The sequence below is a fragment of the Phodopus roborovskii genome, unplaced genomic scaffold (genome assembly GCF_943737965.1).
Source record: "Phodopus roborovskii unplaced genomic scaffold, PHOROB, whole genome shotgun sequence".
In the NCBI taxonomy this organism is placed as follows: Eukaryota; Metazoa; Chordata; class Mammalia; order Rodentia; family Cricetidae; genus Phodopus; species Phodopus roborovskii.
The window spans coordinates 4700375-4720778 of NW_026126417.1; the positions used below are offsets into that span (position 1 = coordinate 4700375).

Here is a 20404-nt window from a genome sequence, read left to right on the forward strand (position 1 = left end):
GTCAAGGTGCCATACACAAAGCTGGAAAGTATCTTCAAGAAACATAGACATTTAATTCCTTTCTATGAGCCGTGTGATAATTAATTGAATTAGAAGATTGCATCCCAAAGTTATTCCTTGTTCCAGTAGTTTGAAACTATTAAAAGCAAACCATATCTCTAATCAAATCTCTGTGACAATGATTTATTGTGTGTTAGTTTCCTTATATAATTTACTTCTAGAATATACTGCCTGCTTCTAGCCTCACAGGTGAAGGTGGGTTGTCCTGGAATCTCATTAGTCTGAGGGCATCTAAATGAGCTGAGTTTAGTTTCACCATTATTTTAACTTCAGGTGATGCAAACAGCAAAACAAAACCAATCTCAGGATGGCCATTTATTGCTCCTGGATTTGTTATAACTGTCTTGAAATGTAGCTGTATAAAACATATTTCTGGTTGCCTTATTTTGATATTATGATATATTACATCATTCTCTCTTCTTTTCCTCCCTCCAAGCCCCCCCCCATACATACCTCTTTGCTCTTTTTCAACTTCGCAATCAATTTTAACATTGATTGTTGTATCATATATGGTTCTCTATACATATATATATTTTAAATACAACCTTGTCAGTATCTATAATATTACTTGCATGTATGTTTTCAGGGCAGATCATGTGGTATTGGATAATCAATTGTTCTCTTCCCTGAGGAAGACTTATTTTTAGCATCCCTTAATTGCCTGTAGGGTTATGTTCTCTTGGAAGTCCTCTGTCCAGTTTGGCATGTCCACTTGTGCTGTCCTGGTTTAGCTTATGTTTGACCATTCATGATCATGAGATTGGAGTTTCTGACATTACTAGTAGATACAGTATTACAGAAACATCCCTATTCTGCCATTTAGAATCGTTCTTCCTAATTCTTCAACAAGGTTCCCTGAGCCAGAGGTGTTGGAAATTAATATATGTAATTAAAGATTTGTTTTTGTTTTGCCTGCATGTGTGAATATTTACAAATGTGTACAGTGTCCTCTGAGACTATCATGATCCCCAGGGACTAGAGTTAAAGAAGATAGTGAGCATCCAAGTGGATGCTGAGACCAAAACTAGTCAATCTGAAAGAGCAGTAAGTGCTCTTTAATCCCCTTACCATCTGTTCAGCCACCTACCTTATCTTTGTGAACCTTCATTTCATAATAGACCACTTGAGTCCATTGTGATATAGCATTTCCTCAGTGTGTGTGTGTGTGTGTGTGTGTGTGTGTGTGTGTGTGTGTGTGTAGCTTCTACTCATTGTTCAATATCATGGCATATTCTTGAAATTCCTTTTAGTCAGAGTGGATCCCAGGAGCACCTGCTCTGTTTCCAACTCTGTTGACTTCTTCCTTCTTCTTTTTTCTTTGTTGCAGATTGGCTCACAGCTTGTTAACTGATACAAAAGCACTCTGAGAACAGGCTAATTGAATGTATCCACCTTATAAGTAACCCTTGCAAATAGTAATCAATTCTAGTTTTAAGGTTCCAGGTTCTAAACAGCTTTATATGATGGGGATTTCTTTCTTTGAAACCAATATTATTTTCTTCTATAGTCTTCGAATTGTGCAATCTGCATTAAGACAAAGAAAATTTATAGGTTTTTAAAACTATGAAGTATCATTATCATTTAAAAATCTGCTTTTATTTGGACCTTAAACTCTTCTAAATTAATTGGTCTGACAAATCTTCAAATTCAGGAACCAGCAGACTCTTTTATTGTATATCTGTTCAATAATACCTTATTTATCATGATATTGCAACTGGAAAATTTGTTGAACTGCTTCTGCTCTCGCTTAAACACAGCATTATCAAACATAGCATTATGGTCCTCCCAAGGTTGTTTCATTTCTTTGGAGATTAGGCCCCTTCATTTCAAATGTGGTTCACATTTATGTAATAATGGGACTTATGAGACGCTGTGAGCCTTCTTTAAAATGTATACTAATGTTTTTATGGCTCTAACAGGCTCTAACATGTTGAGTACCATGGGTAATATTTCTTCAACATCTGTTTGGGAGAATTAAACATTGCAGTATCACACACATAATACACACACACACACACACACACACACACACACACACACACACACACTAAAATCTAAGTATCTGAAACAGAGGGGAACTTAAATACAAAGTGCTAAGACCTTATTGCTTATCTACTAACACATACCATGGACGCTGTAGTGTTCTCCCCAACATTTAAATTTAAGAAGGAAAGATGAAAACAGCACTGCATCTGTTACTATTCTCGTGACAGGACAGATTCCAACTTCACCCCTCTATTTACAGACCAACTTCTAGGAAATTAATACTGGTGCCTGGGTGTGATAAGGAGGCTCAGAGCTTGAAAATGAGCGCATTCCTGAGAGCTCTGGAGCAATGCTTAGATACACGCGTCGGCCTTAAGAAATTTCTGCCTCTCCCACATACACCAAACTCCTTTCAACACCCACCCTCACTGCAGCACTGAGAAACAGCCTGGATGTGGGGTTATTACAGAAGTAGCCACTGAGGGGAGCCGGTGCGGGACTGCCCTCCCACGTTGCTATGACGATGAGGCTGGCGGGCACACAGCCTTCAGAGCTAAGTGCTGGCTAAAGCAGGTGTCAGGTTGCAAAGAGCTAGGTGGCTGCGGGATTACTTAGAGCCCCAGGAGTGTCTCTGGAAAGTCTGGCTACTACTCTACTGCATCCCTCTCGGACATCTCCTTAATTCCACCGGAACACGCAGAGTGAAAATGGTCCACCACTCAGGCTCCATTCAGTCCTTTAAACAGCAAAAAGGTCAGTGAGAATTCGCTCCCTCCTCCCTGCCGGGACCACATCCTGATCTGCATTTCCTGCAGTTATGCAGGAGCATCCTTTCTTCCTGTGTGTTGCCAGGGGACTTTGTAAAGTTAAGACCCCATTTTATAGATGTTCCACCTTGTATCGGAGATAAGTCTGATATTCCAAGCTATACAGAGCCCCGGGAGGGAGCAAATCGTCATGCCAGGACTTGTTTGTATGTCTCTTAAGTCTCCTTCAATGCATTGCAGTGAACTCTTTAGGCAGAAAAGGTCCCTGCAGCACCCTGGGGGGTTGAAGACTGAAAATCTGGGTGATCTTTGTTCTAGTGTGCACTTCTAATGTCGCTTAAGGTTCACAAGAAAAAATTCATTACTTTTGCTGAGCTTGGAAAATTGTATGATAAATGAATTTGTGGAAAAATCCCAGAAGTTTGCATGTCCCAGATGAGGGAACTCTAATTTTTTGGAAAACTTTATCATCCAATCACATGTATGGTTATGGGTTTCTGATTTTTATAGTTATTGGGTTTTTCTTCCAAGAACTTCCCAGAATATAGTTTGGCTTGTACAATTTTCTTACTAGTTGCATCAACAGATTAAAAATTATTAACACTCTTTGTTCTGTTTTCTTACTTATTTAAGTAGCTTTTCATAAAGCACATATTTCTTTGAGAGACAGATTCTGGGAATTTCGTTGTCAGATGTATTTATTCAATTATTAATGCCAATGAATGAATGCATAATGGTAATTATGTCATATTTGCTCACATTGTGGCTAAAATATGCAATTCTGAAGTATTACATTTGTTCAATAAAATAAATATTTATTGAAATCTTATTACTCCCCCTCTGACACTGCTAGTATTCCTTCTTCTAAACTTTGGATAAAACCACAAGATAACTTAGTAGGAATTTATTCTTCAGGCAAAATATTGTGCTAAAAGAGCTTCCGGTCCGGAACTATAATCTGCACAAATTCACATGTTCCAGTGTCTTTTAAATGTATGTTGGAATTGGGGATGAAGTGAGAGACTGTGGGAGTAGCCTGAAATTTGGGCTTCTATGCAGTTCTATTTAAGCTCAAAGAATTCCAAAGAAAATTAAACTACTTCAAGAAGTTTGCTTTCTTACATCATTAAGCACGTATAAACGATCAAAACAAAAAGGAAAAATATGAAACTTTGAACTGCCTCATACCATTATGTTTTAATGCTTTGGGAGACCCAGAATATCTATGTTTTGATACATGCTGTATGTTAGGAAGAAAAAGAATGATCGACTTTGAGGTTGGTAAGTGTCTTTTTTATAATGCAACATGAGCCAGTTATTTTCAAATCTCACATTTTGACACACACATCTTTAGCAAAAACATAAACATGAGAAATGAAGGGCCCCAAAAGAAACAATATTCACCTTAAACTTACTTGTTCTTGTTAATTGTTTCTTCTTTTTTAAACATCACTTTCTTTCATCTGTTTTCCTCTCTCCAGTCCTTCCAGGTTCCTTTCAGTCAATTCCTCCATGTCCCCTGCTTAGTTTCAAGTTGATAGCCTGCTTTTCTTTGTTATTGTTATATTCATGAGTATATTCATGACTATACAACCTTTTGAGTATATTTTTATCACTTGTGTGTATATAATTTCAAGACTGACAACTCTTTTTTAGAAAATCAATAAGAGGTGCATCTAATTCGTCTCCCATCATACATTGTTTGCTTATAGTTCTTCGTCTAGGGTGGGACCCTGCTAGGAAAAGATAACCCACATTAAGGATCAGCTATTTTAATTTTTTCAGTAGGAAGAAGCATGATGACACCCTGTGTGCCATCTGATCTGGAAGTATTTTCCAGTACTGCTCACCACAACATTGCATACTAGACAGGGAATTAAGAACTGAAATTCTGGAGCCTTAGATATTAGACTTCCCTTTGGCACTGGATGAACAATTTTGGAAAGTGTTCATCTGCATTTGATATTGATTTATGCATATGTTTATGCATAATAACACTTGATTTCTGACCTATTCTACCTCTTCTGCTAATTACATATTTAATGTTAAGTATATAAACTGAGGGGGTTTCACCATATTTCTACCCATACATACAATATACATTGATCATGTCATCATCTTTATACTCTTTATCCCTGTTTCTTATCCCACTTTCTCTTCCCAGTGTCTTGTATTTTCATGTTAGAATCATATAATCCTACCACTTCCCCCTCAACTTCCACATATGGTAGAAAACACACATTATTCATATTTGTGAGACTGGGTTTTTTTTTAAAATTCTCCTCATCAAATTCCATTATTTTACTACAAACAACATAATTTCATATATATATATATATATATATATATATATATATATATATAATTTCTTGGCTTGGTTATTATGAATAATGCTGCAATAAAATGGATATGTAAGTAGCACTACATTAAGCTAACTTTCATCCTTTTGGGTAGAATTGGTATGTCCAGATCATATGGAAACTTTATTTGAAAAGCATCCATACTATTTCACACTGTGTTTACATTTTTTTTCTTTTGCTGGACAGAACAGGCAGTTAGCAATGTGGATTTTTTCTTCTGATCTAGGAGAAGAAAGCCCTATGTTTATTTCATGTTTAGGTAATTATTTAGCTAGTGAACCAATTGTGCCATTTATTTTTGTTTTATTCGAGTTAATTCAATATCTGTTAAAAAGCATTACTGACCACTCTGAATTGGACAATCAACCAGGAGTATCATTCCTGGGAGGAGTTAATACTCCTTCCCCCAGCAGTCATTAGTTGTAGGTAGTTATTTGTCCAGGAAACACAGAATACACTGTCATCATTCATTAATATCTAAACATTCATGAATAATGGAGAAGTATATAATTATACATTTGTTAATAAAATCTAATCACTGATAATGATCATTCTAATTAATAAAACCAATGGAGATATCAGAATAGTTATTTATTTTAAAAAAATCATTAATCATTATTCCTAAGTCTCCATTACCTGGTATAAAGCAGTAGTTCTCAACTTGTGGGTCACAACTCCTTTTGGGGGGGTCATATATCAGATATACTGCATATCAGATGTTTATATAACAATTTAAATAGTAGCAAGATTACAGTTATTAAGCAGCAGTGAAATACTGTTATGGTTGAGGGTCACCACAGCATGAAGAACTGTAATAAAGGGTCAAAGCATTAGGAAGGTAGAGGACCACTGATCTATATTTTTCTCTTTTTGTGCTGCATATTAATATTGGATGCTCTGAATATAGATGTAATATTGCTAAGTCTGTTAAGGCTTGTACATAATACCTAGTGTTCAATATTGTTATAGAATTACAAATATATGTGACAAGTAGTTGGGATTCAAAACTTAGTGATTGATAAAATATCCATTTTTATCATTTCTAGTCTTACCTATTCTTTTATTGACATAGTAGGAATATAAGATGTCCTCATCAGTACACACACACACACACACACACACACACACACACTTTGCTTTTTCTAGTTTTTGCTTCATTTGATTTTGCTTTTGGAGGGTGTCTTATAGAAACATTGGACTCTGATTATTATAAAATTTTTCATTTATAATCACACACTCTACCTTATTAATGCACTGTCCCTGAGGAAGTTTTTAAAAGTTTCATAAAGACAATTTGGATAAATAATTAACCTCATACATTACAGATTACAATACAGTGAAATTGTATTTATGCTTTCTATACTCAACCCACATTTATGTAGCTATTGTTTGCATTGTGATATAGCATTTAGAATATTTTCATTCCTGAACGTCTTATAAAAACTAAGAAAATAAAGTAACAAACAAAAACCCCTTTCCTCTAAAAAATTAATCTAATAGAAAATCTGAGTGATCTGCTGAGTCTATGTGAATCACAGACAAGTCTGTATTTTAGTGGGATTGATATTTTTCTTTTCACTAATTTTTTTATTTAAATTAAAAACAGTCTTATTTTACATACCAATCCTGGTTCCCTCGCTCTCATCATCCCACTCCCACTACCAACTTCCCATCCCACCCCCAATCCATTCCTTGGAAGTGTGTGAGATTTTTGTTTCCTGATAGTGCTATTTATCTTTCTACAGAGATCAACAATGCATGATTAATTTTTTTTCTGTTTTAAGTACTAAATTTCTTATGAAATGGAGAATCTTCAACAAATATGAGAAATATAGGTAATTTCCTTGTTTTTGGTGTTTCCAGGGTATATTGAAATGTTTATGATTGCATAAAAGTAGGAGAGTACACATGTTATTACTTAAGCACATCTTGGAGTAAACATAAACTGGCAAATTAGAACTGGTTCCTAGGTAAAATCTTACTTTCTTACATAGACCAGTATGCTATGATTCAGGGAACACAGGATGGATGAATATGTCATAGAAGATGGATGAGAAAAGACCAATGTGAGTTCTGGCTTCTCGTGGCTGTTTGTTTAGCAATATAGCCACCAAGATATTCAGAGATGTCATAGGTTACATCAAACACAGCCTGTCTCAATCATCTTGGGCTTAATAAGATCAGTTAAAGCTGGGAGGACTTCAATAAAAATCCTAGATGACATTTGGTTAAACACAAATGTAGCATTTTTTAAACAATTCTCCAGAATGAAGCATTTTTGTACTGAGATTAACTGTTTAATTATAATGGCTTTAATGTTTATATGGAGATCTGCAGACTGAAAATAACACCCATTCTCTTTTTCACTAAATAAATTGTTACTTCAAGCCTCTTCCAAATTCAACTGTGTGCTCAATTCCTGCTTCATGACACACAGAGGAACGTTTCCTGGGAATAGCATCTACTTCCAAATCTCTGCTTCCTAAACTTCATTTTTCCTTCGGAAATATCTTTAGTACCAAATCTTCCTGTACACTTAAGAAAACAAGACAAAAAAAAAAAAAAAGACAAATTTACTGAGAAAAAGAACTCATTCACCCTTGTACACTAATTCCCCCTAGTATTTCCAGACCATCTTTTATTTAAGACTAAGGAAAGAAAAATTGTCTCTTGTACAAATAATTCTAAGTTATGTGAGTCATAGGGGAAATCACTGAAGTAAAAATCCTGGTATGACTGAATCTGATATCTAGTAAAGATTTGCATCTATCCACCTTTGTGTGTGAGAACTGTGGCACCTAAGAACCCTGCCATCAGTCTGGATCTATGATATTAAATATATTAATATAGAATAGAATATAATTGATTATGGGGCCTGTGTCTCTTCTATGAAAAATACCCCTGTTTTAAAAATTACTGCTCTCATTAAGTTCGGGACAATTGTATTGAAAACTTGTATTCTGGAAATCAGTCTTACAAATGAAAAGAAAAATGGCCATCCTATTGTATTAAATAGATGTCATGTTCCTTGTTTCATAGTGTTTCCTTTTAGCCAAAGGTTGACTTAAATTGTATATGTATTTATGATCAGACCAACAGTCATGGGTGGGTGCCATTGTAGAGATGCAAATATGATTTGTTATAGAGTTCCAATATGCCCACACAGAACACTTAAAAGCCAAAATAGCATTATTAATAAATAATGCCACAGTAGCAAGGATCATATTCTTAATATTAATTGTCTTTTCTCTGAGAAAGAAGATAGAGATATATTCAGTCATAATGTCCCCACCAAAGACAGTATTAGTATTCTCTTTAAGGCCCTCTTCTATCTTGGTTTCCTTGGTGATTACAAGAAATCATTCAGTTAATTTCATAAGAAATTATTAGTAAACTAAAGTCTGTAGTTTCAGGGTGAGAATTTAATCCTTCTAGGAAAATACCAGATTTCTTTTATCATATTTTAAGCTTCTAATATTTAGATTCTAAATATGTATTTTTCACTTTATATTCCATGTTGTGTATCCAATACGATATTAGTAGCCAAGAATTACCCACTTTGATGTTAGTATCAGTTTAGACTCCTAAGGGATTACTATCAATAGTTTGAGAAGAGTCCCTTTGCTTTAGTCTTTCTCTACCAGTTGTGCCCTCTACTGGGGTGGCTAAGGGTCATGTTAATTTTGCAGCTTCTATCAGAAAACACAGGGCATGTTTCCCTCTCCATTTACTTTCTTTTCTTCAGGATAAACACCATTAGGGTCCAGCTTTATCCAAAACTTTAGAAGCCCAGCTTCTGGGGTTTTCTCTCAGGAGAAAAAGAGAAAGAAGGAACTACAAATAAGTGAAGGAACTAAAATCTGAGAGGAATTGACCCACACACAATTTCTCTGCATGTTCTTTATTGTTCTTTTACTCTCTCTCTGTATTGTTCTGTTTTTCTGTTCCTGTATCTATTTGTTTCTTTTATCTCTTTATATTCTGTCTCTCCATTCTCCATTTCTTTGTCTCTCCCCAGTTCTTGAGGGTATATATATATATATATATATATATATATATATATATATATATATTTGCAACAGTAATTCTTTTACAATACAATGTGAAGCTTGAGTTTCTAAGGGTTAGCAAGGCAGATAAAATTTACACATAGAGCAATAAACTAAAACTGCTAGTAGAAACTTTTAGCATCAATTGCTTAGGGCTGTAGGTCAAAGCAAGACACAAAACCTGGCACCTTCCAGTGCTCTGGTCTCAGTGGTAACACAGGCCTTCAGTAAAGTTTACTTTTCCATGAGGATGAGCAAATGGGTTGATTATCTTTGTCTTTATCTTCTCAGGGGAAACAGGAGGGAGCAGTAAATCTCTGAGCTAAAATCTTGAGTTAATACAACAAGAAGTTTGAGAATCTTTTAGTGTAGGGTCAGTTTAGGTTATTGCAAGTGAGGTAAAACCAGGGTATGCTTATTTTTTCTATCCATCTAGGCAGTTACAAATCAACAACTTTGGACATGTAGTAATTCTATGTCCTTGGATTTTTGGGGGGTGTCTTGCCTAGACTCTAAACCCTGACCAAATGATTTTCAATAAAGATAATTGCTGGAAGGTAGATCTCTACAATTATAATGGAGAGGGGAACAAGATCCTGACAGTAGGAAACAGGCCTCATAAGTAGCTAAGGAATGTAATCTGTAAACGAGGACCTGTTAATGGAGAACAAAAGTATTTACACATAGCTAGGGAGTATAATCAGTAAAACTCCAAATGCATGGGAGAAATATGTTCCCAGCAAGTGATCAGATGGTGCTGAACTGTGAGAAGTAAATCCCAAGATTCAGAAAGGACCTACAGCAAGAAACAGCCAATTCATTCATGAGATTATAAAGCTAGGTACAACTTTGTACTGGTTTCATCTATCAGAAGAATCCTTAATTCTTCTGAGTTATCTCATGCTAGATGGCTATATAATTACTGTATGATCTTGCAGCTGGTAGCAGAGCTTTTGGGATGTCATTGTTCCCTATGACCAAGAGGATAGGTAAAATTTACCAGATTATAGTACCTTTGAAGGTATTCCATCGCCCCATGTGTCTTAACTGGCCCTGAAATACAAACATAACATTCTCATAAACATTCTTACCTCCTCATTGGTGTAGGCCTTCGAGCTTTAATAGTTGAACACCAAGTGCCAGTCTTCTGGTTTTAACTATCTTGTATAACATTTAAATAGGTTTTAAACAAAAATATGTTTTTAGGGTATTGTTTTCAGATTTGCAATACCAAGCATGTTTTTTTCCTCTGCAGTGTGCCTTAAATATAATGAGAATGCAATTGGTTACCCTTATAACATTCATTCCACTATTGCACCCATGGCCATTTCTTGCCATGCAGGCCATTGATTTTGTTCACTATATTCATAGTTGGGTAAGACTGTCAATGACATTTTCCCCCACTAGCCTGCATAGCACCTTTAGATATAATGAAAGATTGTCATTAGGTAGTAACTTCTGGTCAGTTGCCAACTAGATTTCTCCATATTGTGGCCTAAAGATATGGTGTCTATAAGTATTGCCAAGAAGCCATAGGCTTGGTCTGTTTAACCTACTAATATTATTTTGCTTGATGTACATAATGCCAATCTTCTATATAAATTCCTATCTCTTTGCCAATATGTTAATGAAACTCTCAGATCTCATCCTGTGAGCTTCCTTTGTGTACTAGAGTATAGCCAACATAGAAAATCTAGAATGATTAAAGTACTGAAAGTAAGTATCAGCAGAGTATTCAGCCATGAATGGCACATCTGTATAACACCTCCATTACCCCACCCCTGTCTTTAAAGCTTAGGGACCATAATAATGGTCTTTCCCAAAGGTTCTCTCCCTAAAGGTCTGAGAATTAGACAGTACCAAGAAAACTTTAAGAAAACAAACATACTTCCTTAAAATTCAATGTGAACTTAAATACTTAGAAGTATCCCCTACCTTGTAAGATTGTGATGTGACAAATAAATAAATAACAAAAATGGATATAACAATTCTAATGGGGTGGTAGACCCTAGAGCCAGGTAATTGTAGAAAACTAGCAAATTACATATAGTACTGAGGTCACCCTACAAGAAGCACTTCATCTAATAACATCAGAAGTTGATTTCCTCAGCCAGCAGTAGGACACTGGTCCAGTAACTAATCACTACCAGTCATATGGTCCTCTCATCTCACATTTAATTTCAGAAATATTTTTATATTAGTAAATATATATATATATATATATATACATATATTAGAGAAATATTCCACTTAATGGTTAATTTATCATAAAACACTGTACATAATACTTATTTAGTCTTTTTGTTAGTCTTTTTGTAATATCTAAATTGTGTTCATCCTAGTGAAAACCAGCAGAGATATAGATTGTAATGATCTGGACAGCAAAATATCTTGGAGACAAGTAAATCACAACAGAAATTCCAAAGGGGACCCATGAATGTACTTTAGATCAAAATGAAAAGAATCTCTTTATTTGAAGAACTGGGGGATATAGTATGTGTGTCACATTTTAAAACTTATTTTTTCATTAGAATAATTTTGAACACTCTATTCATTTACCAATATCCTTCCATTACTGTTGTGCTATCAAGATGGCTCCTCTGACTAGATACTTCTTCACCTGCCTATCACCATTAGACACTTCACTACCCACATCTCCCAATTTTTCATTGTTTACTTTTCTCTCTTAAATTGCAATGTTTATCCAGTTTCAGAACTGTGTCTCAGAAAGAACACAGTTCTTTTCTATTTTCCCCAGCATTAGAGGTAAGCACCATGGCTCAGTACATTTACCTTGTATATCTTGAATAATAGTCCTATTTCTTTAAACCAGTACTTCTTATTCTCTTTACTGTCAGAATATATTGTAGATAATCGACCTAATTGATACTATTTAAAAAGAGGCTTTAAGTTGGAAAAAAAGCTAAAAAGACTTTGGTCAGATTTCCATGTGGTATTATTTCCTGGAGGAAAAGGTTAAAAGCTATCTACTTATCTCCTGAGCATTGTTTCCAATGCTTATCACAGGAGGAGACATGTTCTTTCATAAATCCCAATGAAACTAGCACAAGCACAGTGTTGGCGAGGCCATGGTGATACATGTCTTTAATCCCAGCATTTGGGAGGCAGATGAAGGTAGACCTCTGTGAATTTGAGGCTGCCATCATGATCTACAAAGCTACACAGAGAAACCCTGTTTCAAAAAAAAAAAAAAAAAAAAAAAAAACAAAAATGAGCAAACAAACAAAAATGAGTACAGTTTTTTTAATGACTAATAAGGAAGCAACAGTCAGACCTAAATTCAAAGGACATATAAGTAGATTATATAACCTGCACATACAGACTAGATCCTGAACAATAGTCTGGCAACACAAAATTTTATTTTAAATTTTGCCTTTATTTTACATAGTATTCACTGTTTCCCCTCCCTCCCCTTCTCCTGCTCCACCTCCACCCAACCCATCCCCATCACTCCCCAGAAAGGGTAAGGCCTCCCATAGGGAGTCAACAAAGCCTAACACATTAAATTGGGGAAAGACCAAGACCTTCCCTCCTGCATCAAGACTGAGCAAGGTATCCCACCATAGATAATGGATTCCCACCAGCTAGCTAATGAACCAGGAATTGATTCTGTTCCCACTTCAAGGGGCCTCAGAAACTTACCAAGCTACACAACTGTAAGCCACATGCAGAGGGCCTACTTTGTTCTCATACAGGTTATGCAGCTGTCTGTCTAGAGTCCATGAGTTCCTACAACCTCAGGTCATCAGTCTCTATGGCTTCCCTATCATGATCTTGGAATATTTTGCTCCTTTCCTCCTGCTCAAGTGAACTCTTAGTCCTCATTCTGGTGCTTGATTGTGGATCTCTGCATCTGCATCCATCAGGTACTGGATGCAGGTTCTATGATGATAGTTAAGGTAGTCATCAATCTGATTAGAGGAGAAGACCAGTTCAGGTACTCTCTCCACTATTGCTAGAAGTCTTAGCTGGGGTCACCCTTGGGGATTCCCGGGAATTCCCCTAGCACTAGGTTTCTCCACCACCCCATAATGGCTCCCTCTATCCAAATATCTCTTTCATTGCTTTCTTCTCCTTCCCTCCCCCAATTCCACTATCCTGTTCCTTAGTGTTCTCATCCCTCATGCTCTCCCCTCTACCACCCTCATTCCCTCAGTTTATCTGAGAGATCTCATCTATTTTCTCCTGCTGGGGGGTGATCCATGTACCCCTCTTAGGGGTACCTGCTACCTAGCTTCTCTGGAGCTAAAGATTGTAGTCTGATTATCCTTTGCTTTACATTTGAGTAAATACATACCACCTTTGTCTTTCTGGGTCTGGGTTACCTCACTTAGGATGATGTTTTTCTAGTTCCATCCATTTGCCTGCTAATGTCATGTCATTATTTTTTACAGCTGAGTAATACTCTGTTATGTTAGTGTACCACAATTTCTTTACCCACTTTTTTTGTTGTTGTTGTTTTGGGTTTTTTGTTTTTGTTTTTTGGTTGAAAGGCATCTAGGTTGTTTGCAGGTTCTAGCTTTTATGGATAATGCTGAGATGAACATAGTTGAGCAAGTGTCCTTGTAGCATGATTGAACATCCTTTGGGTATATTCCCCAGAGTGGTAATGCTGGGTCTTATGGTAGATTGATTCACAATTTTCTAAGAAACTGCCAAACTTACTTCCAAATGACTTTACAAGTTTTCACTCCCACCAGGAGTAAAGGAGTGTTCCCTTTATTCCACGTCCACTCCACCATGTCTGTCATCAGTGTTTTTGATCTTAGGCATTCTCACAAGTGTAAGATGACATCTCAGAGTTGTTTTGAGTTGTGTTTCCCTGATGACTAAGGATATTGAGCAATTGCTCAAATGTCTTTAGGCCATTTGATATTCTTCTGTTTAGAATTCTCTCTTTAGGCCTGTACCCCATTTTTTATTTGGATTTTTTGGTATTTTGATGCCTGGTTACTTGAATTCTTTATACATTTTTGGGATCATTCCTTTGTCAGTGGGCTGGGGAAGATATTTTCCAATTATGTAGGCTGCCGTTTTGTCTTATTAACCATGTCCTTTTCCTTACAAAAGCTTCTCACTTACAGGGGATCCCATTTATTCATTTTTGCTCTCAGTATCAGTGCTTCTGGTATTATATTTAGGACGTAGTCTCCTGTTCCAGTGTGTTCTCTTCAATTTGATTAAAACAGACTCACGGACCAATGAAATTGAATTGAAGATGCAAATTAATCCATACACTCATGAATACCTATTTTTTGACAAAGAAGTCAAAACTATACAATGGATAAAAAAGAAAGCAACATCAACATATATAACTGCATGTCAACATGTAGAAAATGCAAATAGATCATACCAATTGCCACAGACATAACTCAAATCCAAGTCAACATAGATTTCAAAAACAAACAAAAAACATTAGAGCAAAATATCTAAAATATCTTGATGTTGTAACAAAAACTTAAGTCTTAGAAACATGGAACCTGAAGCCAGCAATAAAGAATTTTACCAATATTTGAAAAAAAAATAAGTATGGCAATTGTTAGGGGTCAGACTAAACCATCTCTACCTTGGAATATTGATATACTAGGTACAGCAATTACTTTGGTCTCTATTAGAGGCACCCAGGAATATTACTTTGTTATGCACTAGCTGTGATAAGAGAATGGCTGTATGCTCCCAAGCATAATACCTCTATATTCTTTAGAACAGGACTGCCTGGTATCACCAGCCTGTACCTTAGCACATCCTGCTGAAAAACTCCAATCCAAGCTGACCAGAGGCTAATGCCCTCCTATATAGTCCCAGATTCCAATGTGAAACCATCTTGATTCAGAAAACTCCTCACATCCCATTGTCTTCTATGTTGGTTATAGTAGTAAGTGACTGGAAACAACCTAATGACTCTTGAACCTCTCAGTATGTCTCCATTCCTAATGGCCTAGACCTAGAAACCTTGAGGAATCCTAAGAGAGACAGCAATAAGACAGTATCTTTAGTCAAGTGCCATTGGAACAGCAGAATCCCTGTTGATGAAGGTTCACAGGACAGATCTCCATCTGCTGGTATAACTGGTGAATCTGGACCAAATTCAGTCAAATATCCTTCCTACAGTGTTGGGAGTCAACCCACTTCAAAACCTTCAGCTGCTTTACAATCTTGCCTCAGCCTCTCAAGACTAGCAGAATATATAAAAGAAAACTGCAGTTAAACAAAACCAGCACTGCCCTGGGAATTCTTATTTTCATAATTTCTGGGAAATGGATCTAGTCCATTTAAAAATAGCAACTTTAACTTCTGAGATTTTAATAGGTAGCCAGCCATACTGGTTATTATTAACTGGTTGATACAGCTTTGGTGTTGGTGTCATATAACAATACATCACAGAAGCTATTAGATGTTGAAGCAACTGGAAGAATGTCCATTCTTCTTTTCCTTCTTTGGAGGTTTAGTTGATTCTGTATATTCATCATGACTTCCAGATAATTCCCAAGCCAGTGAGCCAAAATTAAATTAGTAGTTGGTGTCTTTCTATGTTTGACTGGGGTTTTTGTACACTTTTCCTCCAATTATGAAGTCAGTTGGAGTAGATGCAACATGTCTCCTGTCATTGGCAAGTCTTGAAGAATGGAGCCTCAGGGCTGGAAGCTGATACAAGAATGAGTCCCTGTGTTTATAGTAAATTATGGAGTTTGGAAAACTGGCCTACATGGGTGGATGTGTATGGGACTGGACAGGAAGCTTCACCGATGATGGGAAACTCTACATGAGGTGGCATTTCTAGCCCTATCATTGCCCATTAGTGGGATGTAGAATTGGGTTTGGAACTGATTTCTGCATGATTTAAGAATCCATGTATCTAACTACTTAAATGACTCTAGTTTTTATACAGCCTTTGAATAACTGTGAAGCACATGAGTTCCATTGATTTCCAACATACCTGTCAGTAGCTAATTTCCTTGCTCTACCTGCTTTCCTTATGAATTATAGCACAGTTTCAGGAAGAATTTTACCATATACAAGCTTAATCATGTTTCTAATGGACCATTGTGCTTTCTGGGCTCAGTCACTTTGTGCTTAAAACAAAAGTAGCTGGGCACTGAGAGCCAAATCTTATGTTCTTGCTATACTTCATCAGGAACCACAGAAGTGTGAAATTATTTTCTAAACTTGGCAGCACATCAGTACAATCAACCTTGCTGTCTCATCAGCTATTGTCTTTCCTCCTAAATTATAATAAAATAGAAACTACTTTAAATTGTAACATTGATCCAACACCTATATATGCATGAAGCTTGGATCTACTACAAAATGCAGTAGAACATGTGTCTCCCATCTTCACAACTAAGAAGTATTAGCCCAAGAATCAGAGGTCTTCTTTGTGGATAAATGTGGATAAGCATGGGAAACATGTGTCTCAAATAATTTTTCTGAAATGTCATGTATTAATTGTGCATACTTAAGAGTTTCTAACAAGTTAATTGGTTGACAAAAACTTAGCACATATGTTACTCATTATATATATATTATATATATGTACATATGCATATACATACATACATACATGCATATATATATGTTATGGTTGGCCTCAACACGAATACTTCTGGCAGAATTTTTTCAGGCAGACATACAGATTGAAAGAGTTCATCTGTTCATCCCTTCCTGATATCTTGGTAATTTATCTACTTTTGTTCATTCATCTAGATCTATATGATCTAAAATTCTTAATTTTCAATATTCAAGGATTATTTAGAATTCAATGAAAATTATGAAGCTTTGTAGTCCAATGAATTTAAATTTCATGGAAAAAGACTAGGACTTTGTATTTTTAACACCCAAACAGAAATGCTTACAAGGAAGTAAATTTCAGAGACAATATGGCAAATTAATAATTATTCAAGTGTTGATTTTTAAATTATTTCAAATGAGTTTTTATTTATTTAATAGCAAATTTTATAAAATCAAAATATGTTAAGTTGTATACATTCATTTAATACCATGCAAATAAACTGTGCTATACTTAGAATATTAACACAAATATTTAATTTTAGAAGAATTAGATAAATTCATAGTCACACATGACCTTCTAAAATTAAGTCATGGGAATATAAACAACTCAAACAGATCTGTAACAAGAAAGGAGATTGAAGCAGTAATAAAGCCTGCCCCTCAACTGACCAATGGGGTTGGGCCAATCATCTACCATAAAGTTGGACTGAAGGTGGGACTGAGAACTAGCTGGGAGTATTCTCCTGAACCCCTTTGGGTCAGGAACTGAGTTTCTGGGACTGTTTCTATAACTCTATTATTTATAGCTTTGAGCTGAGAATTGAAAATTTATCCTCTCAATTCCTTGGTACTCATGTAACCTTAGGCAGCCATTTACCTATTTTTCTTAAACTTTTATTCTTACACAGTTAAGCGAAGAGATTTGTGAATATATCAATTGTTTGTCAAAATTGAAAATATGTGCCTTTCTTTTCATTTTATTTTTACTCAGCTTTGACTTTATGTTTTTATTACCTCCTTCATCTTTCATGTTTGGCTGGTTTGGTGTTCAGTGAGGTATATATTTTAATTTTTATTCCATTTTATTCCATATTTCTTTACCTGATATATATTAGATGATGTAGATATTTCCTTCTTTACTCTTTTTTTTTTTTTTTTTTTTTTTTTTTTTTTGCTTAAACACTTAAATTATATTTACCTATTTGGGTGTAGGATTGGTAGAGTGCATATGTGGATGTCAGATGAAGACCAGCAGAGGTCCATTCATTCCTTTCACCATGTGTCTCTCAGAACTATACTCAGGTTCTCAGGTGTGGGGACAAGGCTGGACCTTTTACAGCATCTTACAGTTGTCAATTCAAAAAATGTTTCAATAATATAGAAATTATCCCAATTCTCAAAGTTTAAAGCATTCCCCAACACCTATTATATATTCAACTTTTATTATGTTTTTATTTATAAGGATGATGGAATCTAGAACTCTTTAAAATATATTACTTAGCTCTCTTTTTATTTTGAGCATAAGGAATTTTTGTTGAAATTAAATGATTCAATACATGTAAATACTTGTGAAAAACTGTGGTAACTAGGTGTCATGACTAAGAATATAGCTACTGATTTTTCAGGAAACATTTAAAAAACTAAAATGAATGCATTTTAAATCTTATAAACTATTATTAAATTTTAATTAATTATTATTAATTAAGGAGGAGTGATGAGCAAAGGAGTCAAGACCAGGCTGGAGAAGCCCACAGAATCAGCTGTCCTGAACAAGGAGGAACTCATGCATACCAGTATGATAGCTGGAAAACCAACATAGGACCGACACAGATCCTCTGAATGTGGTGTTAGGAGAACTGGGCAGTCTATGGGGCCTCTAGTAATGGATCAGTATTTATCCCTAGTATAGGAATGGACTTTGGGAGCCTATTCCACATAGAGGTATACTCTCTCAGCCTAGACACATGGGGGAGGGCCTAGGCCCTGCTTCAAATGATATGAAAGACTTTGAAGACTCCCCATGGACAGCATCACCCTCCCTAGGGAGCAGAAATGATATAGGATGGGGTTGATGAGGAGGGGGACAGGGAAGGATAGGAGAGTGGGGGAACTGGGATTGACATGTAAAATAACCTTGTTTCAAATTTAAATTAAAAAAGTAATTAGTAATATGTTTTAGAATTTTTAAAGTTGCTAAGAGTGTAGAACCTATGTTAACTACTCTTGCTATTAAGGCTAGAGACAGGATCAGTGTTTGTAAATGATGAGTGTTTTACAACATTGAGTGATGATGATTGGTTTCCCAGGTTTATGCTTAAACACAAATACCTCATGTTGTCAAACTGTATACATTAATACAGATATCCTTCAAAGTTTCAATCACACCTTAAAATAGTCTTGTAGTTAGAGAATCTCTCACCCACCTATAGTCCTAATACTTGGTAAGTGAGGAAGGAAAATCAGGAGTTCAAGTTCAACCAGAGCCGGAAAGTGACTATGAAACTATCTTGGGGATATGTGAAACCACACCATATAAGGCTGAAAAGACAGAATAATGACAAAGTTGAAAATAGTCACTATTGCCTGCCTGATCTGAATCCCTCCTGCATGTTGAAATTTATTTGTTAAATTTATATTATTTCTTACACAACCTCTTGAAGTCTAGCTTTTTAAAAAGAATATTATTAATTCTTTGAAAATTTCATACCCTTATACTGTGGATCATTTATATATTTTATCAGCATCATTTTGACTAGTCAGTGTGTCATGCTTTTTTTTTCAATGTATGATTATTTATTTGTTACCCTTAAAGACTTATTTTTGACTGGACTCAGACTTAGAAGTAGAAGCTCCCAGCGAGGACAGCCTATGTTTCTGGCTCTTCTCTTTGGCTTCCTTCATTCTCTTGGCCAAAAGTTTAGCATATTCTGCAGCCTCCTCCTTGTTTTTCTTTGTACATTGTTTCTTCAGAGCAAAACGATGGCATTTGTGTTGAAAGACACATGGAGTAACAAGACACTGAATCTTGGGCACTTTGGTCCTGGCTTCTTACCTTCTTTGTTTAAAGGCTTTCTCATGACATATTGGCGGACATCATCTTCTTTAGAGAGATTAAAAAGGTTTTGGATTCTGCTAGTTCTTTTAGGTCCCAAAAAACAAGGAACAGTAGTATCTGTCAGTCCAGGAATATCCTTCTCTCCTTTTTTTTTTTTTTTTTTTTTTTACTATGATCAAGTTGAGAATGCTGAGATTGGCATCCACGATGCATCCTTGAACAGACTTGTGCTTTCTCTCTCCACTTCTCTTTGGTCTATAACAAGAATGCCCCTTACTCAACAGCAGACACACTCTGCCATGGGTCAGAACACCTTGCTTTATGGGAAAACTTTGTTTATCATTCCCACCACTGATGTGGACCACGTAACCCTTCCACTCTTCACCCAGAGCATCAGCAGCTACTTCTGTGGCCATCTGCTTCTCATAGAATGTACGAAACTTGCGTTCATCATCCACTTTGATGAGCTTCTGACAGCCGATGGTTGGGAAGGAGATATTCAGCTTCATCTTGGCACCCAAGGTGTTTATTTTTCTTTTAATAGATTCATACTTAATCTAATTGATACTTAGGCTAATTTCATTTTCGGTATATTTC

At 35.8% G+C, this 20404-nt stretch overlaps 1 protein-coding gene and 1 pseudogene across 1 annotated transcript in view; one reads left to right on the forward strand and one right to left on the reverse strand.

The window, feature by feature from the left end:
- Window positions 1-2550: 2550 nt before the first annotated feature.
- Ano3 (anoctamin 3) overlaps window positions 2551-20404 on the forward strand; it is a 248104-nt gene continuing 230250 nt past the window's right edge. The window contains 1 exon segment of the mRNA XM_051183796.1: window positions 2551-2799. Within this exon segment, the coding sequence (XP_051039753.1) occupies window positions 2754-2799 (46 nt within the window). The 5' untranslated portion in view covers window positions 2551-2753.
- LOC127221787 (40S ribosomal protein S6-like) lies at window positions 19529-20316 on the reverse strand (annotated as a pseudogene).